Source organism: Punica granatum, chromosome 4 (genome assembly GCF_007655135.1).
Source record: "Punica granatum isolate Tunisia-2019 chromosome 4, ASM765513v2, whole genome shotgun sequence".
NCBI classification, from domain to species: domain Eukaryota; kingdom Viridiplantae; phylum Streptophyta; class Magnoliopsida; order Myrtales; family Lythraceae; genus Punica; species Punica granatum.
Window position 1 is genome coordinate 5,568,825 of NC_045130.1, and position 25,054 is coordinate 5,593,878.

Sequence of the window (25,054 nt, forward strand, 5' to 3'; positions counted from 1 at the left end):
TAAAACTTTAATATGGTTGCTTTTGATGTTTCGATTTATCATCAGAAACACGAGGAACTTATCCATGATGTCGGTTCCTGTGCCTGCTGTTTGGGCAGCTGATGGTCTGTTAATGATTTTAAGAGTTCATCTAGATCTGTTGATTGGCTTAGCAGACAGATGCTTGAGATGAGACTGCAGGATGATCTTCTTTATACGGGCCTTTGCTTTTTCGGTCCCTTCTCCCTTGAATCCAGTTCACAATCAAAGATTCGGCACACTAGTTATCATAAACTTTTGTTCAGGGGGAGTATTAAATGCTGTTGAACGTTGCTTCTGTTGCAGGAGAGTGAGACATATAGTTGATGCTATGGTGTGGGCGCGGAAATGGGGCACGTGATAAGAACTATGTACTGTCGGTGGCAGAAATGGTCAATCTAGGCAGGTTCGAGAGAACATCAGAAATACAATGATTCACAGTTTTTCCAAGTTCGTGTTTCTGTTGAATCAGAATCCTCCATCACCAGGATATCCGACTGCTATCTTCGTCATAATTTGAATTAGTTTTTTCTTCGCAACTTTTGTCGTCTTAAGGTTTCTGATGTAGTCTAGTTTGCAAGTGTGATTTTTATTCAAGAACATTCCCTTGTTATTAGAACATGCGGTTGATACGACAAGGTTTTGTTCATAATTTTATGCATAGTTGCCGTGACAGAGCCATGATTTCCAAATTTCTATATTTCGTTTTAATGCAATATATTTAAGGGTAAGGCGGTAAGGCGGTAAGGCGTGTCCTCGTGAGAATAGGATTGTGTCATGAAATTATGGATGTTAGAAAAATTCAGAGCCCGAGCATGCAGGCTATAACCATGGTAGTTCTCACTCTAAAGCATATCAACTGTGGGAAGAAGATATGCCCTCTCTTATGCTTTGGTGTGGGGAAATTTTTCTTCGCAGCCAGAAGCATCAAACTCATTCATGAGGATATTATTGAATTTGCCGAGTCCTTTGATGCGCGCGTATTTGGGAGTGCAAAGGGTGAGTCGAGTCTAACTCCCTACTATCTCCGTTGGACCTTAAATCATTGCAGCCAGGGAAGTCTCTTTGTTATTCCAAGGCATTTGCTTTTACGGTTCCAGACTTCAGTAGGTGGAATGGACTTCTACTGCTTAGTTACGAAACGAAAAGTCATTTAGAAGCTGTCACAGTTACTGATAGCATGGCCTTTTTCGGTTAATCGTTCCCACTTTTCTTCGGAAAACAACTTGACAGGATTCACTATTGAGGCTAGCAAGTTCTAAGCTTAGGAATGCCTGTCCTTCATCGCGGAGTATGCTCCCTCAATCCTCACGGCATGTTCCAAAGCAGTGGTCTAAAAAGGATGGCCATGAAGGGACCATATTGAAAAGTGCTGCGTGCTTTCAGCTATATAGCTGAAACAGTTGCAAGTAGTCTGCTTCAATCAGATTATTAAAGAATAAGTTTCTGATTTTTGCTCCTTGCATTTGCAGCTGCTGCAAAAGATGCTGCCGTAGTTACACCTCTAATGGACTTTGTTCATCAGAAGAGAGCATCTAAGGGTGCCAGTCCTACCCGGGTTATGTTTCCCTCGTGTGGATACATGTTCGGTAGAGATACTCCTATGCCGTCCATGATACATCGTCAATGAATAGTTACCACAATTACTATTGCTTAAAGCTATTCTTTTGTTATTTTTGATTGATGGTGGGAAAAAAAACCTGTAGTTATTAGTAGGAAGAACTGAGTTCTCTTGGGGGGGGGGGGGGGGGGGGGGCATGTGGAAAACAGTGTCTTTCAATCCCCAGATGTTCACAAGTTTTCGATCTAAAGTGTCGGAACGAAATGGCGGTATGCCATCCATCTGGGAGTAAATCTTACTTCATTGTTAATTCCTGCTCTTGGTAACAAAGAGACACCATGCCGGAGACAGAAAGTGAGACTAATATTGATTAAAAAGGCACAGTAGTTTAGTTCCAGAATAATGTCAATTGCTAAAATGGTTGGTGTGAATGCTGATCACAGCCCACCTATTTCGAAGCGTTTGGTTCTTGTCAGCAGGACAAGCCCGGGAGGTTACGGAACCTAAGACCTGTGTCTTCTGAATATGGGATATCGGTCTGTAGAGCTTATAGTAGCTCATCTACGTCGAAGCAGTGGTGAGCCCTGATCAAGATTGTAACTTTGTTCAGTTCTATGTTTTGCGCCAATTTGATTTTGACATCATAGCATTTCGCGTTCACGAATTCATATGACTGATCTTTTTCTGCAAATAATACCAATCAATTTTCCTTCATATGGTTGAATCAAATCAAAACTCGAACATTGAAACTCCTAGCAGAAAGAGACTGAAATTCAAAAGGGAAATTATATGTTCGACTCAGATATGTCATTCAAGAGGAAGAACAGCAAGGTTTCTTCATAATGGCTGCCTCCGATATGCCGCCAACTACAATCGTCTTCCCTTCCTTGACGCCTTTGCTCGAGGGCTCATCCGAATAGAGAGACTTCTTACTCACAATTCGGTAGATCTCCGAGAGGATTGTCTGGAATGCCTTCTCAACATTGGTCGCCTCGAGGGCCGACGTCTCAATGAATGATAGCCCTTCCCTCTCAGCATAGCTCTGGGCATCATCGGTGGAGACAGCCCTTAGGTGCTTCAGGTCAGTTTTGTTCCCGATCAGCATGATCACAATGTTGGAGTCTGCATGATCCCTCAGCTCCTTGAGCCACCGGTTCACATTCTCAAAGGACTTGGGCTTCGTTACATCGAACACCAGGAGCGCTCCAAGGGCTCCCCTGTAGTATGCGCTGGTGATCGCCCGGTAACGCTCCTGCCCTGCCGTATCCCATATCTGAGCTTTCACACATTTCCCCTCAACCTACAAATACGAAAGATCGAAGAAGCAATGCAATACACGATCAATTCACTCTTCGTGCGCACCAATTCGAGAACAAATCGACAATCTCAGAAGCTCCCGCTCACTCAGAGACATGGAAATACATGACCGTCAAGTCATCAAAGCTTCATCTCGGCTTTCTTCACACCAAACAGATGAACTCCACCTAAATCTACTTTATCGCAAGTCTAGAAACATTTACATGGAAATCCTCAATCATAGGCAATGAATGCTCGTATTTGCCGGAATTACGAGAATTCTTGACATTGATCACTCGGTTTCTGAGTGTGCAGGAAAGGGGAAGGAATTACTTGGAGGGTGCGAGTGGCGAACTCAACGCCGATGGTGGACTTGGACTCGAAGCAGAACTCGTCGCGAGTGAAGCGGGAGAGAAGGTTGGATTTTCCGACGCCGGAGTCGCCGATCAGCACCGCCTTGAACAGGTACTCATAGTCCTCCTCCGCTCTCCTCGCCATCATCACCCACTCCGCCTTTGCTCCGTCCGAGAGAATCTCTCTGCGGATAGTAATCTCTCTGTGTGTGGGCGCGGAGAAGAAGAGGGAAATGGAAGTTTCCAATGGGTTTGAACTTTGAAAATTAACCCCCCAAAACTTTCTTTATTTTAAAATGTAAAGTTATATTTTTACAATTTAAATTAATAAATTATTTTGTCTTTTTTTAGACCATGAGATATCCGTACTTATTTGCGTGGCCACAAGATACGTACAGTGAATTCAAACTGTTACAATGCATATAATATCTATCAACATAGAGGATCATTTGTTAACTACATCACATTATTTATTTATTTATTCCTCTTTCGTACTATGTAACTTACCAGTGTATTTATTGATCACCTCATTGATCATGTCATGCTTAGTTTAGGATGAATAATGAGGATTTAATTTTGCAAACACGAGCTCAATAAATGTGACGAAAATTTTCTCCTAATTTAAAATGTCTTCTAGATACATACAGCTCTTTTATCCTTCATTCTTTTTTGGAGCTTTCCTCTCATAAGTTTTTTTTTTTTGGATTAGTCTATCATACAATTACAATAGATTAAAAAAAAATTGATGTATCGTATATGTCTTACAAGTAAATTACTTGAAACTTTTTTAAAAGAGTGTGCATGTTCATCCGTTTATCGATTGATATATGAATGTATCATATTTTCATTGTGCGTATCATAAAATTTTCTTTTTTCAATAAATGATATTTTTAACATAAATTACACATATATAGTTTTTCAATTATCTCGATATAACGTTAACCGTATAAATATACATGATATGTATGTATACGAGATTGCTAAACACGCACCTAATATAATACTTTTCGTTGTGATCATGGCAAAATTACTGCCAGAATATGATTAGTCTCAGCTAATACGATGAAAATACCCATAATTTCTTCGAGAAAATAATACTTTCTATATTTATTCCCATTATTCCATGTTTCTCATATAGTTTATACTTTATAGGACAATGGTGTCGTCTGCTCCGCCTGGTTTATACTTTATATTTTATAGTCGCATAAACTGCAGAGGAGCCAAATCTCGAAAAAAAAAAAACAAAGAAAGAAAGAATAAAGAGATTTTCATTTTTATTTTTTTATGAATAAGAATGAAGAAAAGTGATTCAAACCGACCCGCAAGGAACAGTGCAAAAAATCCGGGTCGGGTCACGCGTCATATGTGGTTCCGGGCCGAGCTGACGTCAGATAATGCGGTCGGAGGGAACCTAAAACAACTCGAAACGCGACGTATATATTCCAGTCTCTCTCCTCTCTCCCCCCTTTCTCTCTCTCTCTCTAATAAACCTCACACTCGAACTTTGACGGATGGCTATTTACCTTCAATCTCGAAATTAGGGCAGAAATTTCGCAGTCAATCAATCGGAGCTGATTACTCCGCGCCGGAGAAGATGTGAGAGCTTCCCGATTGCGCGACTGATTTGATCGAATTTGCCGGGTGCGTTCGACCTGTTGCCGGAGCCTCGCTTTTTTCTTTTCATTGAAAATTAGGGCATGAAGGGACATTTGGATCGGACGAAGGTGGTGTTGCGGCACTTGCCGCCGTCTATTACCCAGGAGATGCTCATGGACCAAATCGACACCGTGTTCGGGGGCCGCTACAACTGGGTCTCTTTCCGACCGGGCAAGACGAGGTTAGGGTTTCTGCTTTCTTGGTCTGCCAAGGCTCTTAATTGCTCAGGTCAGGAAGATGCTTTGTTGGGGCTCTAGTGGAGCTCTGGTATAGATGTCTTCGGTTACCCGAAATCTTTTTTGGTTAACTGTCGGATTCTCAGTTTCAGCTCAAATGTTGCCGCTATGCGGTTTGCTGAAGCTTTTGAATGTTTTGGAATTTCCATGCTTTTCAGTTAACCCTTTTGGTTTGGTTAATTTTTTTGGGTGTAACGTTCAGTTCTTAGATCTTCATCAGTTTTAGATAGCTCGGACTTTTAGTATGATTTTCTCTTAACGTAACGGTGGTGATGATTCACGGCAGTGATCATAATACGAAGTACTTGGAGGTTTTGTTCCTAATTTTATGTATGGATGCAGTAATGGAGCCATGATTTTCAAGTTTTTAAATCTAAATTTCGTTTTAACGCTTTTGGAACAATATATATTAATATAGGAATATAGGTCTGGTTGGTGTCTTCGTTCTTCTTTCCTGCTTTCCTTTTGCCCTCTGATGTTTTGATGGTAAGCTGTGTCCTCTTGAAAATAGGATTGCGCCATCAAATCATGGATGTTAGAAAATTCAGTCTGAGCATGTAGACTATAATCGTGGTACTTAGTACTTCAAAGCATGTCAGCTGTGAAAAGATATGCACTATCTTATGCTCTGGTTTCTTCGGAAATTCTGTTTGCAGCCTGAAGCATCTAACTCATTCCAGAGCATACATCAACTTTATTAAGCCAGAGGATGTTATTGAATTTGCTGAGTTCTTTGATGGCCACGTATTTGTGAATGAGAAGGGTGAGTTGAATCTACCTCCCCACTATTACAGTTGGACCTTAAACCATTGCAGCTGGGAATTCTTTCTGTTATTTCAAGGCATTTGGTTTTACAGTGCCAGACTTCAATAACAGGAATGGACATCTTCTGCTTAGATATGAAAATTCATTTACTAGCTGGCACAGTTACTAAGAGCATGGCCTTCTTTGGTCAATCGTTCCCATTTTTCTTTGGAAAACAACTTGACAGGATTTAGTATAGGTTAATAAGTTCTAAGCAAGGAAAACAACTTGACAGGATTTAGTATAGGTTAATAAGTTCTAAGCTTACTGTCCTTCCTTTTAGGTGCTCAATATAAGACGATCGTGGAGTATGCTCCCTCACAGCGTGTTCCAAAGCAGAGGTCCAAAAAGGATGGGCGTGAAGGGACCATATTGAAAGGTGATACTTACTTTCTTTCTTGTTTTCATTAGGTAAATTTACAGATTCCACCCCCCCCCCCCCCCCCCCCCCCCCCCCCCCCCCCCCAATAAACCATGTGGTCAGTTTGTGGCAATGTTTTATAAGTATCTTCTTGTAACCTTATAGATCCTGAGTATATGGAATTCCTTGAATTTCTTGCGAAGCCTGTTGAGAATCTTCCTAGTGCGGAGGTACAGCTAGAGAGAAGAGAAGCTGAAAGATCTGGTTAGTTGAATTCTTTCGTCCATATTTAGATTGCAGCCATATTGCTGAAACATTTGCAAGTAGTCTTTTTCAGTCAGATCAAAGAATAAAAGTTTCTGATTTTTGCTATCAAAGAATAAAAGTTTCTGATTTTTGCTCCTTGCATTTGCAGCTGCTCCAAAAGATGCTCCTGTAGTTACACCTCTAATGGACTTTGTTCGTCAGAAAAGAGCATCAAAGGGTACCACCAGGGTAATGTTTCTCTTATGTGTGGAGAATGTTTAGTGGAGACAGTGACACTACCTATGCAGTCTATGCTACGATGTCAATGAAGTGTCAACACAATTACTGCTGCTTCACAGTGCAGTCTATGCTTTAATTGGATTTTGTTGTTTCAAATGATGTCAATAGACTTCTTTAATATCCACTTCTCTGTAATAGTTTCTCGCTTGCCCTTATGTAAAGTTGGGATTACTTTTTCCTTTGCCGGGTTATCATACTTGAACATGTATTCTCTTGTCTTTCATATTTAAAATTCAAAAGCTGATATACTTTTTTATTTTTTTAAGAGTCTCGAATGTGTGTTTATCTTTGGTGTTTAGTTTCGTGTTGAAAATAGTGGCTAAACTTGGCAGGGTCATCTTGGTCAGTTCTTGTGCTGGTTTATGTGGCAATGATGCTGTGTACCACTAGCTATAAGCATTTTGGTTCATTTTGCAGAGGTCAAGTTCTAATGGAAAGCTAAGCAGGAGAGCTGGAAAATTATCAGATGGAAGCCCTGGTTTATCCAAACGAAATTCTGAAAAGAGGAGGACTTCTGCGACTATGGTACTTAAAGCTATCTTTCTTTTTTTCTATTGATGATGGGTAGAGAACTTTAGTTTAGTTATTAGTAGAAAGAACTGAGTTATACGCTAAGAAGGATATGGCAAATAGTCTCTTTCAGTCTTGGATGTTCACAAGTTTCTGGATTGAGCTAAGATGTTTACTATGCTACTGATGTATATGTAGTCAAATACTATTTGGAACTATAATACTGACGTCTTTCTGTGTTGACAGTATGTTTTGAGGGATAATGCAAGAAACAGTGGCAGCAGAGACAAATCAGCCTATGTTCTGGTTCCCAAGCGAGATGAACATCTGCATTCTGATAAGTCTAATACAACAGGGTCTGCTTCTGGAGCTGATGTGGTGGAAGAAAATAGTGGTATTTCATTGATATAGAGTTCTTAGTTCCTACTCTTGATAGTGAACATAGACACCATGATAGAGATACGAAGTGAGAATTGTGGAGGCAAACTGTCCATCAAATAATGAAAATAACAGAGTAGTTCCAGAAGAAGTCAATTGCTTGAATGGCTGGTGTAAATGTGGATGACCTGTTTATGTGAACCCTCCATTTGTCGTCTGATCTAGAAACGATGGCATGAAACATGACTGCTTCCATCATGCATACAGTTCTGTGCTGAAACAATGTGGTGGTGTTGCCAATAAATCTGTGTTAACAACTTCACTATCAAATACCTATAATATTTACTTCTGGCTGGTTGAACATTTCAGGAGTAACTGAATTTACTGATTCTGGGAAAAAGAAGATTCTGCTATTGAAGGGGAAAGAAAGGGAAATTCCTCATGTAAGTTATTCTTTCTTATTTGTTGTTCCTGAAAAGCTTTGTTCATTTATGCTTCTTTTGCGTCATTCAGTGCAAGCATCTTTTGCATCTTTCTTATATACTTCTGAAGTGGGTGGGTGAGTTCGTACTATTTTGACCATCTTGCAGATTTCTGGTAATATTTCCCAGATGAAAAATGTGATGGGTTCATCAATGTCTAGGCAGAACCATCGGCAGGAAGGTAGTGGGAGGATTATAAAAAGCATCCTTGTAAACAAGGAAGCACGCCAGGGTCTGTCTGCATTCCAGTCTGACAACCAAACTCAGACTTCATATCTTGATAGGGAAAAAAGACCTCCTCGGGCACCAAATGTGCAAGTTGTTTCAAGAGATGCAAACGGATTTCCAGAGGAGAAGAGTTCAGTGACCGACTCCCATGGTTTTGGAAGTGAGAAGCAAGAAAGACGCACAAGAAATAAGGACAGACCCGACCGCGGTGTATGGGCTCCCCTTCGCCGTTCAGATGGATCACATGCAAGTGATGAGTCTATATCATCTGCATCTTCCTCTGTGAAGTCGTTGGTGGACTCTTCAGAGGGTAAGGGCATACGTGTTGCTTGGATAGCTAATTTGGCTACGGCATTATTCATGGAAGTGACAGGAATAAATGGAAAGATAACTTCGGACACTTTGAAGTATTTTGTCAGTTCTTTTTCCTGGAAATTGGGTTTTGTTTTAGGAATCTTTTGAATAGAAAGTGCTACCAGATTATGATCTCAGAAAAGATCCAAAAGGCTACTTTTTATCAAAATCAGTAACGTGCCATAGATTTATCCCATTGAAAATGTGAAAACTGATAAGCTAAGCTTGAGGACTAAGTAGGGAAAACAAGTAGAAGATCTTATGATGAATCCAGGTTTAGCTGTTGGTTAAAAGGTAATGAGTAACCAATTGCTTTTAATTTAAGTTGTTTCAAATTGATGTATGTCTTTTTCTCTATAATGTTGAACACATGTTGGGACAGCTTAAACTATTGTTAGAGGATTGCCATCCATTTGTTGTTTTGAGGCATAGGTGAATTTTCAAGAATGTGTTTTTAATTCATGAAGATGTGAACTTGGCATGCTGAATGCAGGCAATGCAGAAGTCAGAATTCTTTCAAATAGACGGAGCAATCAGTCTTCTCTGGAAAATGGTTGGTTTTGGTTTCATTTTAACTGTCAATTTCAGATGATTTTTTCCTCTGGTTAAATATCAAATGCGCCATGCCTGACCTTTTAGTCATTTGTGGTGTTTGGGAGTTTTTTATTTGCTTTGACCCCTTGAGACACAAGAGGGGCAGGGCATCTTTCTCAGTAACAAAATTTTGAGCAGATCGAGTTAAAGACATTCAGACATCCGATGCCTTCCCAAAAGTCTACTTTATTTATTCTGTGGTTTTTAGCTGTCTGAGTCCTTGGATGCTCTGGTTGGTGGCATGACTAGTAAAATTGCCATATGCAGGGTTTCATAAGCCTGTTGGTCGTCGAGGCCAGTCACAAGGTGGGAAAGATCTTGATGGTTCGCCCATTTCCACTGAGGGGAAACCTTCAAAGAGGGGAGGTGCTCTTGGATATGGTTCCCATGAGGTGTGTGTCATTTTTTTATTCTTTTTTCACTTTGGCTGTGCAATTTGCTGGTTTTGATTTTGTTACTATTTTGAGCACATATTTACTATTAAAAGGAATTTTCACTTTGAACTAATCTATACTTGTACAGAAGCAAGTGTGGGTTCAAAAATCCAGCTCTGGGTCGTAGTCACTTCATGATAGGTACAAGTCTTCATCCCTTTATTAGCTAATGTCATAGATTTTCTCCAAGCACTAAAACTGCCACTTGTTTAGCTATGCATTGCCGGCAAGGATCATTGACATGTTGCCTCTTCGTAAACTGTTGCAGTGAAGCAAAATTCCTGGTTCCGTGGTAATTTTGATCAGTGGATCTGCTAGTGGCTAGAGAGGCTAGAGGCAGCATCTCCTCTACTGACTGCTAGGCAGAGGCTCAGGATAAAAGTTTTGCCAACAAAAAAAATTGGATTTCTCTGCGGGCGACAAAAATCCCGGAGGAAAGCCTATCTTAAAGTTGGTTTCTCTGATGTGGATATTGGTGTAACTAATGCTTGCTAGGTCGAGATTGCGTGTGGATAGGGGCAGAAGAGAAGAACTAAAAAGTACCCCCCATCAGTTAGACGGTATAGTATAACACCCGGTGATCCCTTCGAGTCCCTCTCTTTCCATCTTACTCAAGGAAGAAGTAATGCACTCGTTGGAGTAGCTACAGATAATCACCGCTTTTGCCGCAGACTTGGAAGGGAACTTGGAGAACTTGAGTTTTTTATAGATCCCTATCTCTTTTTTTGTTTTAGTAGTTGAACTGTAAATATAAGGGCCAGGCACACGGTTCCTTCCGTGCTGCTATGTTCTATATCATAGCACTCGGTAATATTTTGTACCGCAGCGAGGGCAAGCGCTTGCTCAAAGCCCATCTATTTTCAAGGGTTCGGTTCTTGTGAGTAGGACGAGCCTAGGAGTTGATCACTGCACGGAAGCTCGTCGATGATAGGAATTCGATTGGAATACATCGGCAGGAGAAGTTGAGGTGTTGGGATTCTTTTGCTTGGTGGTGCTGTTTGGGTTGATGGGGGGCAGGTGTTTGCTGTTACATGGGGTATGAAATTGAGTCCTTTGTATTTAGAATATGACCCTCGAGCTTATATGAAATTGCAGAATGGACCAGTATGGCTTGGTTGTTAATGGTGATGGAGATTAATATTTGTGCTGCCGGGAGACATCGTTATTGTTTATGTTCCAAGACATTACAACTTGATTTTTTGCGGTCATACGATCTTAGATTGTGTAGCAATTCGCAGGCGATTAGTTCGAAGCATGTGACACAAACCTATGTCAATCGGGATTCAATGTTCTACAGTGATAGGTCCATACGATACGAAGATAAAGGGATTGCAACGGAGCTTATAAATTTTCCTAATAATTGAGAAAGATCCAAAATGTATTGGGCGATGAAATTTGATCAAATCAAAGCATGGAGAGAAAAATTAATGTTGTACTTTGCACCCTGAAGGATTTAATATGAGCAGTTAATCAGCTATAAAAGGTTTTGTTAATGAGTTGAGGCCCAAAAAAAAAACCGATACTTTAGGGAGCAAACTGGGAGGACATGAAGTTCAGGGTAGCAGTTATGGGGTTAGATTTTTACCAGGGACAAACGTGAGGGAGTAAAGTGGTCTGGAGGAAAACTTTAGGGGAGCAAAACACAATTCTTCCCGCCACGACGTGGCCATCTCCAACGCTACAGATGATGAAGAGAGACGTTTGAATCAGAAGAGCCCTCTGTCCTCTCACTTTCCACTGTAATCTCTTCTTCTTCTTCACTGCCTTCAATGGCGGTGAGCTCTTCGCTTCATCTCAGCCCTCTGCTGTCCTCTTCCTGCTTCCACAAGCTCATCGCCGGACGGAGAGGCAGCTCCCGGGCTCGCACTGTCTCCGCGCGGACTTCGACCGAAGCTTACACGCCTTCCAAGGAGAAGACCGGGAGTTCCTTCCCAGGTGTTGTACTCTCTCCCTCCCTAGCGATTTTAGCTGGCTCTGTTGTCTGTCTGACTGAATTCGATCGGAGAATGTGCCAGAGAATTCCGTCTGAGTGTTAAAACAACTTGCGTTTTGGTTCCACGATCATGCTCGGTGATGGCGCAATTATTGGTTGCGGTTTTCTGCAATCAATTTTTTTTTTTGCTGAATAGCTTTCTGCAATCATTTGTTGCTTGACGGGTTAGCTAAGACGATGTGGGGAGGGATTGATTGGATGTTAATTAAAGCTGCAATTCTGTTACAGAACTTCCCCGCTAGTAACGCATTTACTTTGGTGTTGATGGAATAGGGAAGCCTGAGGCTGACGTTGTCGTCATTGGGAGTGGTATCGGTGGGCTGTGTTGTGCGGGGCTCCTAGCTCGGTACCAGCAAGACGTGCTCGTATTAGAAAGTCATGACCAACCTGGAGGTGCTGCTCACGCGTTTAATATTAATGGATATACGTTCGATTCGGGTCCGTCCTTATTCTCCGGTTTTCAGTCTAGAGGTCCGCAGGCGAACCCCCTCGCACAGGTATCTAATGTTGTCTCCCTCTCTTGTCTCTAAATTATTTGGAGGTAGTTTCAGGTTTGATAAGATCCTTCTTGACATTTTTTTTTCATAATTTCCAATATCAATTCACCTCAAAGAGCTAAAACTTGGAATTATTTTATGATATCATTGAGGCTTCTTCCGACCATGATCTTTTCAAGCCAACTGACATAATGCATTCTTATGACCTCAGGTATTAGATGCATTGGGTGAGTCAGTTCCGTGTACCAACTATGACTCTTGGATGGTGTACATACCAGACGCTGAATTCTTGTCTCGCATTGGCCCCACGGAATTCTTCAAGGTGAATACATTGATGTGAGGTTGTTTTAGAATACGATCAGTCAGCAAATCTGCCATCTAAAAGTTAATTGCTCACTTTTGTCAACTCGGAAGGACAGAGGGTATCAATTTAGTGTTTACACTTATAAGAAGAGAAGTGGCTTTCCAATTTTTTTAGGTTCATCAGAATTTACATGGTGAAGCAACTGCCACTTAGTCGTTCTGATCAGTGATGCTGCCTCATTGAAAGTTCACTGGATCCAAAAGGCGCACAGCTGTAATGTTTAACTGCTTATGCTGAGATAATCGTAACATCTTCTTTCAGGACCTCGAGAAGTATGCAGGTCCAAATGCTGTACAAGAGTGGCGGAAACTTATGGTAAGGATCATGGTTTTTTACAACTTTTTTCTGGTTAAGATTGCGGAATGCAATATTATTATATAATATTAAAATTCATAAATTGCGTCCTGATGCTTAAAATGAAGGTTAATGAACAGAAATTGAATTCTCTCAAGTCTTTTTCCCCTGCTATTTAGCTTTAAGTGGGATTTTCTTTTAAGTTTTAAGTTGAGAATCGATTGAAACCTCAGATTCATACTATCAATTATCGCTGCAGAAGGTGGTAAGATGATGTCCTGAGCAGTTACACATCCAGGACCTTTGACACAAATAGATGTGTCGCAAGTTCCATACGGATTACTTTTCAATACAATTTCTTTCAAATTCATTAAAGTATTATGTACTGATCTTCAATATCTGTTACTATAGAATATCCATGTGGTAGATTTTCAAATTTTGCACGGGCGATACACGTTCCTTCTAGATCCATTTTGCATTATATCTAAGGGATTCCTTGTGATGTGCATTGTGGATTGTTTGTTTCCTCTGCAAATTCATTTTTTCTCTGATGGAAATTTTTGTAGGATGCAGTGCTTCCACTGTCTACAGCAGCCATGGCTCTGCCTCCCCTATCTGTCCGTGGTGACTTGGGTGTTCTTTCCACTGCTGCAGCAAGATATGCCCCTTCTCTGTTGAAATCTTTTATCCAAATGGGACCTCAAGGTGCTCTTGGTGCAACAAAGCTTCTCAGACCTTTCTCAGAGATTGTTGATTCATTGGAGCTGAAAGACCCATTTATAAGGAATTGGGTGGACCTCCTCGCTTTTCTCCTTGCAGGGGTGAAATCTAATGGTATACTTTCAGCAGAGATGGTAACTATTATATTAAAATTTGGATAGATTCAATCACATTGTCATTCTTATATCTTTTTTAATATTTTATAATAAAAATATTTGCTCCCTAAGGATGAAACGACCAACCGAGAATCCTCATTTATCCAGTCCTTCCTCAATTTCTTTAGAAGGACATGCACCGTATCTCTTGGGGCCTTTTTATGATGTTATTACTCTTTGAACTTGAACTTTGAAGCTGGAGGCTGGACGATAAGTTTGAATTCATCATTCCATGCTTGCATATCTAAGAATCTCACGAATTTCCCCCGTTTTAGCTGTCTTTATGACAATTCAATGACTTATCCTTTCTGTAGATCTACATGTTTGCGGAGTGGTATAAACCAGGCTGCAGTCTGGATTATCCTCTTCATGGTAGTGGAGCTATTGTCGATGCCCTCATCAGAGGAATGCAGAAATTCGGTGGACGGATTTCCCTTCGGAGTCATGTCAAAAGCATTGTTGTTGAGAATGGCCGGGCTGTCGGAGTAAAGCTAAGAAGTGGTCAAGTGAGTAGACTCAAATAAAAAATATTTTTTAAAAAAAATTAAAAGAATTGCAAGACCAGCAAAATTGCTTGCATGATTAGGCTTCACACATATACTGAGGAAGCAACTATATATGTGCAGTTTGTGCGTGCCAAGAAGGCTGTTGTCAGCAATGCGTCTATGTGGGATACTTTAAGTTTGTTGCCCAAGGAAGCTGTTCCTAAGTCGTATGCAGACAGGATCAATGCAACCCCACAGTGTGAATCTTTCATGCATCTCCATCTGGGTTTTGATGCTGAGGTGAGCATTATGAATACTTGCTCTAAAAGCAAGAGTTTCTCTGTGGAACTGACTTTACACATTTTGCTGTGATCCATTCAGTTCTCTTCGGTGAATTGCTTCAATTATCTTCTAGTTCGTTAAAGTCCCCGAAGTTTCTGTGATTTCTTTTCGAGTGGAATGTACTAATTTGGCAATATCTCATTCTCAACTAACGATTCACGTTCCGCATCTTCTTTACTAATCGAGTTCCTGATGAGTCATTTATTCTCATCTAATTTCGAGCATGTCACTCCTTAATATGTGTCAAAAACCATCTCTCGTTGACATTGTGAATCCATCTCACTCTGTTGTGATCATTATATTCCCAGTTCCTAAGGCTGAACTCCTGTAGGAATTATTTGATCTTAACAGGGCATACCAGAAGACTTGGGAATCCACCATATAGTTGTCAATGATTGGGAAAGAGGAGTTGATGCCGATCAGAATGTTGTTCTGATATCTGTGCCTACTGTGCTCAGTCCTGATCTGGCACCACCAGGAAAACACGTGCTACATGCCTATACCCCGGGAACCGAACCATACGAACTCTGGGAAGGTCTTGATCGCAGAAGCAGCGAATATAAGAAGCTGAAAGCTGAACGATCAGAGGTAGAACTTTGTGAACGCTCACTTATTTCTTTTGAGACTCGGAGATATCTATAAGTATAAAATCAGTTACTCTACAAGTCCCCGCTTGTGTAAACTCTCCGCTTTTTTAAATCAGCCATTTTAAATGAAACATGCTTTACTAATAGTAGATAATTGCACCAGGTTATGTGGAGAGCCGTAGAGCGTGCCCTTGGCCCAGGCTTCAGTCGTGAGAAATGTGAGGTGAAGCTAGTTGGAACACCCTTGACGCATAAGCGGTTCCTCCGGAGGAATCGTGGGACGTATGGGCCTGCTATACAGGCAGGTAAGGACTCGTTTCCTGGACATTCAACTCCCATAGCACAGCTTTACTGCTGCGGGGATTCCACTTTCCCTGGGATCGGGGTTCCCGCAGTCGCCGCAAGCGGTGCAATCGTAGCCAATTCGCTAGTGTCTGTTTCCAAGCACACCGAGCTTCTTGATGCTGTTGGGATATAAATACATCATAGGTTCAGTTGTCTCTGCTGATGTTTTCAAATCATTTAAATCCTATCCACTTCACGCACATATAGTAGTTAATCGATTTTTGTCGGGCATTTTTCTTACAAAGTCATACGAAAAATTTTGTCCAATCACGTCCTTATTACTGTCCCTAATGTGATACCACGAAAACTTGATTGAATGTCACATTTACAGTGCAATTAATTTTATCGCCTTTTCTTATACAGAATTAATTTTATCATTATTATCTTGTGGACCATATGATTGGCCTTTGGCCTCGGACCTTTTCCTTTCCCTGCTTTTCATCATATTCATTAATAAATAACTGTGTTGCTCGAGGAACTCTAATCTATGCTTCGAATCGTGCCGGTCATAGTAGTCGATTTTCACCTATTTCGATCAATGGTCGCGATCATGCTGCATATCATATTTTCAAGGAAAATAAAAAATAAAAAGGATATAGGTTGGCGTGGCATTAGGCTCAGCCCACTCGATGGGAGGACCACTCCCAATAATCATGGCATTATCTTCCAAGCTCTTCATTCAGTCTCCAATGGGGACGTGAAGGCTTCAGGCATGCAAGCACCGGTGGGCCATCCCATGTCCGTGGGCCCGCTCTCTGCTTTCATAAGGCCACAGCCACTTAAAATCGATTATTCGTGCCACACTCAACAATTATCTGAAAGTTGTATTCACGTTTTATTTATGTTTAGTGAGCCCGGGGAAAATTACGGGTTATGCATTTCCAAGTTGCATCGTTTGCTCTTCTTCTTAGGCCTCGGCTTTCGAATCGTAGAAAGGAAGTGTTGCTGGTCCAAGAAAATCGACCTGTCGTGCTTTATCTTGCAATCAAAAGGGGCAACATATTTTTTCATATCATGTGATCACTTTATCTTAGATTTGCCAGTCAATACAGTCTAATCATTGCCCTAAAACCTTTTCATTTGTGGGTTCTTTGTCACGCTAGACAGGAGCGTGTGAGTTAACTAATGAAGGCAGAATCTTTTGGTTCGAGCCTCACGGTATAGGTCAATTAGATAGGCGGAAACTTCTCCGATTCCTTTCTGCAAGTCGTCGGACCAATCCTTTATTTTTCAAATCATGCATTGCAAAAAGTTAATATGACGATATATGTGCATGAAAAAGAGTTCTTTTATACGACCGAATAATTCTCAATGACAACTTGGTCGGTTCGATCGGGGTTGGGCGAGGCCGAGCCACCGGCCTTGGTGGCCGGAGGAATGTGAAGGGACAAAATAGGTCGAAAGTTGGGGGGGGGGGGGCCGGGCGGGGATGTTGACTTCCACGAGATCAGAACAATAATGCAAGCAAGCAAACATTGGGCCAAGGCAAGGATAGGGATCGGGTGCACGTGCCACGTGTCGGGACGAGGAGCACCCGTGCAGCCATCCTGCGTCTGTCAGCCGGGGCCCACCGCGACGCGACGCATCTCGGTGGCTTCTGAAATAGTGATCTCCGGGAGTTGGCCTGGTGTGGGCCGTGGGGAGCCGAAAGGGACGAAACGAGCGGAGGAAGAGTATAAGAAACGGCCGGGGCCGCCGTGGGTGATCCAATTCCAAGCAGCAGTTAGAGCTTCAGCTTCCCCACGTGGCCTGATCCCGTGTCGAATAAAGATCCTCCCACGGCCGAGTTTCAGCCCGGTTCAATTCAACTCGTAAAAACCAAATCACAAGAGATTTATTAGATCGGGACAAAAAATGATTTGCATCATTCACTCCTATATGCCGAGATCTCGTTTAGGCAATGCACGTGTAGCATGTGAATGCTATAAAAGGGACTGGGAAAGGGGACGTGCACTCGTCATAGGACTTATCCCGACACCTCACGGCATGGCTCCGATTATTTGTCGAAAGTTCGACATTTTAGCTTAATTGGCTTGAACGGGAAACATGACGATAAGAATTTAAAGGGATTTGTGAAGAGAAGGGGAAGAAGCTTGCGGCGCTTTTTTTTTTTTTTGCCTACCAAGAAAGAATATAATTGTATTATACTTTTGGGATAAGTTTCTCCTTAATAATTTAGCACTGGTTTAATAATTGAAGAGTCGTTGCAATAATCATGAGGAATTTTCATCCCCATTCGAAGAATACATGAGTGAAAATCGAGAGCCTCCATTCCTATTATATTTCGCAATTCACATTCTTACCCCAAATTTATATATAATATATAATGGCAAAATGAAAAAACACGTCTAATGAGATTGCATCATGTATGTCATCTTAGGATTAATAAAGTGATACGATGTATCAAGTGTTCAGCTCTCTATTTACCCAAATTTCACTGAATCTTCTCTACCATTTTTAATGCATTAATTAATAATTAATGTATAAGTAAATAATTTGATTTATGAGAATAATATATTTATATCAATTCAACTTACTAAAATTATTTTCATTTTGCAATTCTCGATTTAACAAGTGAAATTATGTTTACTGGAATATAGTTATGAACTTTTAAAAATTTATATGCCAATATTAAACACACTTAAAAATATAAAAAAAATACAAGTGAATTCATCTAAGAGTTCATACAATTTTAATAATAAATATATATTTTGGAATTCGATTAATTAAAATTATTTTATTTTTCAATTTTTAATTTTATAAATGCTTAATTGTATTTTTGAAACTCTAATAGGTTTTTCAATTTAAAAAGAATAGGGAAATATTTATCTAAAAATTTTCACACGAGTAATTACTTATATAATTGAAATTGTTAGAAGGTTTGGAATATTAAAAACGATTACAAGTTCCATGTTAATAGTAAATATACTTATAAATTAAAAATGAAGTTAAAAGAATTTATTTATTTAAAAGTTTATTAAATGAATGGAAAATTTTAGTCTCTCTTTTTATTAATCTACTTAAAATTGAAACATTTAAGTTCTACGAGTAACTTATTATTATATAAAGGATATAAATGCAAATATCTTCTAGAATTTGATCTTGAAAATTAAGATTTTTTTAAAAACGAAAAGGTATTTATTAATTACTTTAATTATAATAACTTTATTCGTGTGATTTTACTAATCTTTTTTATAAAATATATAAATATAAATTCATGCTTTTTAAATGAATAATATAGTTTTTGTTATGTAAATAAAGTATTTAATAGAAAAAATATAATATGATGAATTTAACATTCTTCATTTATCATTATTTTGATGATTATCAAAAAGTTAATTCTACAATTATAAACTAATCAATATTTTTAAAGACTTTATATAATAAATTATAAAAATTCATGCCATGAATAACACTTTCGCACAACGCGCCATGTGAAATAACTAGTATGATCTTTAAAATGTAGAGTACTTTTATTCTATGATTTCTCATTTATCTGCTATATCGATTCAGAGTCCCGATTGTTTTCCACAAGAAATGAAATAACATTAATTTTACTAATTGAACTGTCAACATCAACAGATTGAAAGAGGCGGTGTGAATATGTATGTGTGTACATCCAAATTCAGCTCATCCAACGATTGGACCCAACAAATCCACTCCCGTTAATTCTTAATAATGATCAAAATAAATTAATTATTACAAACACAAATCTTATGGAATAAAAAAAAATCAGCACCGTGCCCCGTATGTACACAAATGGATAAATACGTACGTACGATGAAGTTGCCCAAAAAAAAAAAACACAGAGAGAAAGACAAGTACAGTAGAGGGTACTGCCCGCAGCTGAGAGAGTGAGAGCTAAATATTTTATAATATATATATACATATATGGGCATCTACATACAATACATACAGTGATATATAGAGAGAGAAAGAGAGAGGTGAAGGGAAGAGAACATTTGTCAGTGGAAAGAGGAAGGGGGGCCAGTCTCTCATCAAAGAGGAAAAAGGCAGAAACCGAAAATCCTTTCCTCCTCCTCGTCCTTCTTCACTACCACTTCACTCTCAAGACGGAGGTGAGGCTCTGATCGGAATCTGATCGCCTCAGCTCCCGCCTCGTCGATCGGGCCTTCCGTTGCCGTGAATTTGCTTCGCGGCTTCGACGCTTGGTGAGCTGAAGTAGTTTTTAGAATGCTCGGAATCTGCTTCCGGTGGTCGTCGACACGATTCCAGGTGAGCTCCGCGGTGCCACGGGGTGGAGCGATGCTTGAGTCTTTTTTTTTTTTTTAACGTTTTCGATGGCTATGGGAGCTGTGTGTAGCCGGCTCTGTTTAGATCTGACTGTGTCGTGTGAATAGCGTGATGGAAGTAATCGGTTGCTTGGCTGTTTGGTTGTTTTGTTGTCGAGTGCTGTTCTTAGAATAATACGAGGTTGGATAGTGAGAATTCAGCTAAATATTTGAGCTGCTGATCTCCGTAGTAAGTATTTGATGTACGATGCGACAGAAGTAGTTAATGTAGAGCGGGAGCTGTGTTTTGATGGTTGGTGAAAATGAAAACAGTACGAGGTGGACTATGCGTAGCAAGCTGTACTGTTTGATGGTGAAACCACACAGCTTTGAATTGATTGCTGCCAATTTTTCATTGCATGGCATGAATTGGAACTGCTTCTGTTTAATTCAAGCAGAAGTTTATTAGTCTACGATTATAATTTAGAGTTGCATTTCATGTGTTAATCCATCATCACGAGGAACTAATTCACGATGTCGGTTCCTGCTCCTGCTGTTTAGGCAGCTGATGGTTGATAATTCGGTAATTTAGCGATTATGGCAGAATTCATCCGTCAACAGTTCGCTGAATTAAGTATTTCCTGAATGTGGGACTAATTGCATAGAGGGGGACATCTCGCATCTGTGCTTGAACTTCAACTGAGCATATATTTCGCACAACTGGGTAGTGGAAACAGAGTTAGGTCCTAAAGTCCATTTGAAAGCCCTTAGCAGTAGCCTGTAGCCAGGCAAAGAAATTAAGAGAGAAATTTGGCCAGGAATCTGACTGTCATTTTTATATCATCAATCGTTCCTTCTTTAGAATTCAAATAATGATGTTGTTAGTTTAGACAGAAAAATCATGTTAACTGTCAGCTACATTAAAATCTTTTATCTTTTGATTCTTTTGTTCCTGCTTTCCCGTGGTTGTTGTGTAATTGTTAATCAATGTTGTTGGAAATCTTTGGTGGTCTATGCTTGATAGTGTATCTTCTATGCACTGCTTCTGTTACTGATTTTTGAATATTTATTAGGAAGGGAGTTGCTTGAATGTGATGAGAAACAGAGAGAAGAAGTAGCATAACTCTTAAAAAAAAAAAACAAAAAGAAGTACTAGAGTTCTTGGCATTTCCCAGGCAAACATAAATGGCTTCTGCCCGCATGGGTAATGGAGGAGCTGGCAGTTCCAGGTCCGTTAATGGTTTTAAGAGTTCATCCAGTTCAGTTGATTGGCTTAGCAGAGAGATGCTTGAGATGAGACTGCAGGATAAGGTGGACCATGATGAGGATAGGGTGAGCCTCTTCATCTTAAGCATGTACTTTACATTTTCTCAGCGTTATACAAGCCTTTGCTTTTCCTGTCCCTTCTACCTTGAATCCAGCTCACAATTAAAGATTCTGCATGACGGTTATAATCAACTTTTGTTCAAGGGCAGTATTTAATGCTATTGAACGTTGTTTCTGTTGCAGGAGAGTGAGACAGATATAGTTGATGGTGTGGGCGCTGAAATAGGGCACGTGATAAGAACTACTGTTGGTGGCAGAAATGGTCAATCTAGGCAGGTTCGATAGAACAATAGAAATATCCAATTGTTTCCAGTGAAGATTCACCTTATTTATAGGCGAGGATCTACAGCTTTTGCAATTTTTGTTTCTGTGTACTACAGGCGGTCAGTTATATAGGGGAACATGTGGTCGGAACAGGATCTTTTGGAGTTGTTTTCCAAGTAAGTCCGTCCACTGCTTTTAATCCAGTGCAGTTTGGTTTCACTCCTTTTGTTATATAAATTTTATGGCTTCAATTTGACTATTATATGCAGGCAAAATGTAGAGAAACTGGAGAAATCGTTGCTATTAAGAAAGTTCTCCAGGACAAGAGATACAAGAATAGGGAATTACAGATTATGCAGATGCTGGACCATCCTAATGTCGTGGCATTGAAACATAGTTTCTTCTCAACAGACAAAGAAGAGCTGTATCTTAATCTTGTGCTGGAATTTGTTCCGGAAACTGTTCACCGTATTGCAAGGAACCACAGTAGGATGAATCAGAGAATGCCTTTAATATATGTCAAACTATATACGTATCAGGTAAGGAGTAAATTCCCAGTTATATATTTTGCTTTCTCCTGGTTTATACGCGGTATATATATGTGTGTCACATGCCTGTGGAATTGGGTACTCCTCTATTTAGTGAGTTGCTAACTTTGAGAAGCATCCTGTATGAGATATTTATAGGGCTAGACTCTTCTTTCTAACGAACTGCTTTATTGAAATATTGTCAATGCAGATTTGCAGGGCACTTGCTTACATACATAACTGCATTGGTATTTGTCACAGAGATATCAAGCCTCAGAACTTGCTTGTGAGATCTCGGTCTTCTCTGTCTTGGACTTAATGCTTAATTCTGCACCGATTCTCATGGCAAGCTAACTCTATGTTTCCAGTATGCTTGGTCATGTGACTCATGTTTTTCCTCTTGCCAGGTGAATCCTCATACCCACCAGTTGAAACTTTGTGATTTTGGAAGTGCTAAAGTGCTGGTTTGTACTGATTTAACCTTTTCTTCTGAACAGTTTATGTTTGATTTTACTTCTTTGGGAAGTGAGTTTTGGTTTTCCATTCCATTTAGGTCAAAGGGGAACCTAATGTTTCATATATCTGCTCAAGATACTATCGTGCTCCAGAACTAATATTTGGTGCCACTGAGTACACAACAGCTATAGACATATGGTCAACAGGTTGTGTCATGGCAGAATTACTTCTAGGCCAGGTGGTCCTTGGCTTCTCTAATATGCATATGAGTACTTCTGTTGAACTCCAGAAATTTCTTGTTCTAACTAAACTTCTCAACAGCCTCTATTTCCGGGAGAAAGTGGAGTCGACCAACTAGTTGAGATCATTAAGGTAATTATGTTTTTATTTTTTTTCTATAGTAATGATCAACTGAATCCATTTCCTTATTATGAGTGAGATATGCTGAGCCCTATATGTGAGGGCAAGGGTAGCCTTGGAAATTTAAATTTCTTATTAGCCTTGAATTGTTCAAACTGAAAGTGAAAGTAAATCCTCTGATAGTGAGATGTGAGCCTAAAATTTGAGTCTTGTGATTTACCTTTTTTTTTCTTTTTTTATTTTTTCTTTTAAAGAGTTATAGATAACTACATATTTTATGTATCCTTTTTGGAATGGAAGCATGAGTTTTTTTGAAGTCTCTTCTTTTCTGCATTTGAAGGATGAGAAACCTGTGACTTCAGAGTCATTAACAAAATTTCAACCAAATTCCCTCAGGTTGACCTTAGTATCTGTTATGTGTTTCTGCATCATGGTTTTATCCCTTGGGAAAATCACAATTCGATGAATGGGATGAATTTGTGCTCTCTCAGATTATATATGAAGAATTAAAATTGCCTTTACACCCACACACAAATATCTATTAAATATATTTTTCACTGAGGCTCTGCAATGAAATAGAGAAGAATGAAAAGAGTCATAATGCACAGAGTTATATTCAAAATCTTTCAGGTTTTGGGAACACCAACGAGGGAGGAGATAAAGTGCATGAATCCGAATTACACAGAATTTAAGTTTCCTCAGATAAAGCCTCATCCATGGCACAAGGTACGTTGGTTCAAGTATTACTCCTTTGATGCTTTTCTTAAGGTATCTTCGTTTTAAAGACTATAACTTTATCAGTCTTATCATATTTCATTGCTTGACCATGTTCGCTTTACAAGTTTATCTTCCATCCTTTAGGATATTAGAAAAGGTAGTAGAGTAAGTCGAACCATACACCTAGAGTGCACCTTCCTATCGAAAAAGAGTTTATAAAAACTGGAACTTTCTAAAAGTTTCATTTTTCAAAAGATTTATTCATATCTTTCATTTGCCCTTTGCAATAGATAAGGGGCGTAGAACAAACTGACAATATTCTCCTTTGCCAGGTCTTTCAAAAGCGGCTACCTCCAGAAGCAGTTGATCTTGTCTGTCGGTTTTTCCAATATTCCCCGAACTTGCGCTGCACTGCTGTATGTTCTCACTTGCTATTTCTCCGCTTTACTAATATTAAAAGGAATTATCATTTTCTTTTTGTTGCTCCCTTCTCTGTCATTTATAAGTGAAGTATCATCTTCTGAAGCTCTTTTTGTGGTGTTGTAGTTGGAAGCTTGTATTCACCCCTTCTTTGATGAACTGAGGGATCCAAACACTCGCCTTCCTAATGGCCGCCCTCTTCCACCCCTCTTTAATTTTAAGCCCCAAGGTATGATCCATCCTCACATCGTTACAGAATCTTGTTAGTTGTAGCATGACTGACATAAAACCTACCAGCTTAGATATATGTACAGTAAGTGAGTATGGATATACTTCTACGTGTTATTGGTATAACTCTATTGGGAAAAGTTCTCCAAAGCATATGATCCAGAAATGACAGAATTTGTAAACTTCGGACTGTATGATGATTTTGAAAGTCTTGAGATCTGTTGTTTGCTTTGCATGGTAGTTCTTCGTGACTACAGTTACCCTTTGAATCAACGAGATTATTTTTAACCTGTCATATGAACTTTCTTTCTTCATTCCTTACATCCTCATTTATCTTTGTTACTTTGGTTCATTTTCTTTTTTTTTCCTGGACAGAACTCACGGGCATACCCCCAGATATCGTGAGCCGACTCATACCAGAGCATGCTCGGAAACAGAACCTGTTCATGGCTCTTCATGCCTAAGATTACCGATCTTTCTTGCTTCTGCAGTGCTCTCCCATCCTCTGCCGTGCCTCCTGATTCTCAATCTCCAAAATCCCAGATTCTCTTCTCATGAAGAATCATACTACCATCTTGCCAGGTAAAAAAGGAACAAAGAAAACGAAAATGTTACTGGAGACATCCATGCTGTTGAGTCAGCGTTTTGGCGAAAATGTACTTGTTTTTATGTCTATATATTATATAGTGATAAGCTATTATGTATATGTGGTGCTGTGATCCGAGATAGCCGCAGCGGAGCCTTTACTTACTCCGTGTTAAAAAGTTTGTTATATCCGTATTCGCAGCAATTCTGCCGGAGAACTTTCTATGTTACAGCAAAACTTCTTTATCTCGATATGGAAATTTTCCTCACATACACAAGTTAATTTCTTTACTGTTACCGCAATCTCAGAAAACATACGTGTGTCAGTAATGGGATGGTGATGGAA

At 39.7% G+C, this 25,054-nt stretch overlaps 4 protein-coding genes across 6 annotated transcripts; 3 read left to right on the forward strand and 1 right to left on the reverse strand.

Annotated features, from left to right (window-relative positions):
- Window positions 1-2,258: 2,258 nt before the first annotated feature.
- LOC116202748 (ras-related protein RABA2a-like) lies at window positions 2,259-3,493 on the reverse strand. The gene is made up of 2 exons (XM_031534355.1): window positions 3,209-3,493; window positions 2,259-2,879 (listed from the first exon to the last, which is right to left on the reverse strand). The coding sequence occupies exons 1-2, from the start codon at window positions 3,374-3,376 to the stop codon at window positions 2,391-2,393; spliced, it is 657 nt and encodes a 218-aa protein (XP_031390215.1). The 5' UTR covers window positions 3,377-3,493; the 3' UTR covers window positions 2,259-2,390.
- A 1,189-nt stretch (window positions 3,494-4,682) lies between these two features.
- LOC116203394 (regulator of nonsense transcripts UPF3-like) lies at window positions 4,683-10,962 on the forward strand. Its single transcript, XM_031535089.1, has 13 exons — window positions 4,683-5,065; window positions 5,777-5,883; window positions 6,208-6,303; window positions 6,451-6,549; window positions 6,701-6,780; window positions 7,249-7,356; window positions 7,588-7,735; window positions 8,089-8,162; window positions 8,310-8,739; window positions 9,277-9,336; window positions 9,645-9,769; window positions 9,900-9,952; window positions 10,080-10,962. The coding sequence occupies exons 1-12, from the start codon at window positions 4,926-4,928 to the stop codon at window positions 9,936-9,938; spliced, it is 1,506 nt and encodes a 501-aa protein (XP_031390949.1). The 5' UTR covers window positions 4,683-4,925; the 3' UTR covers window positions 9,939-9,952; window positions 10,080-10,962.
- Window positions 10,963-11,509: 547 nt separating this feature from the next.
- LOC116203393 (prolycopene isomerase, chloroplastic) lies at window positions 11,510-15,973 on the forward strand. The gene is made up of 9 exons (XM_031535088.1): window positions 11,510-11,746; window positions 12,078-12,301; window positions 12,513-12,623; window positions 12,927-12,980; window positions 13,526-13,813; window positions 14,149-14,340; window positions 14,461-14,619; window positions 15,013-15,249; window positions 15,412-15,973. Exons 1-9 carry the CDS (start codon window positions 11,581-11,583, stop codon window positions 15,724-15,726), a joined length of 1,746 nt encoding a protein of 581 aa, XP_031390948.1. The 5' UTR covers window positions 11,510-11,580; the 3' UTR covers window positions 15,727-15,973.
- A 3,549-nt stretch (window positions 15,974-19,522) lies between these two features.
- On the forward strand, window positions 19,523-24,983 carry LOC116205103 (shaggy-related protein kinase kappa). Of its 3 annotated transcripts, none has more exons than XM_031537585.1 (13): window positions 19,523-19,829; window positions 20,903-21,157; window positions 21,335-21,427; window positions 21,532-21,591; window positions 21,685-21,954; window positions 22,154-22,228; window positions 22,350-22,406; window positions 22,496-22,636; window positions 22,720-22,770; window positions 23,389-23,484; window positions 23,808-23,891; window positions 24,022-24,124; window positions 24,499-24,983. In XM_031537585.1, the coding sequence occupies exons 2-13, from the start codon at window positions 21,011-21,013 to the stop codon at window positions 24,585-24,587; spliced, it is 1,266 nt and encodes a 421-aa protein (XP_031393445.1). In that variant the 5' UTR covers window positions 19,523-19,829; window positions 20,903-21,010; the 3' UTR covers window positions 24,588-24,983. The 3 variants fall into 3 exon arrangements, with proteins under 3 accessions (XP_031393445.1, XP_031393446.1, XP_031393444.1); XM_031537586.1 differs by having other exon boundaries at window positions 21,001-21,157; XM_031537584.1 differs by having other exon boundaries at window positions 19,524-19,829; window positions 20,899-21,157.
- Window positions 24,984-25,054: the final 71 nt, after the last annotated feature.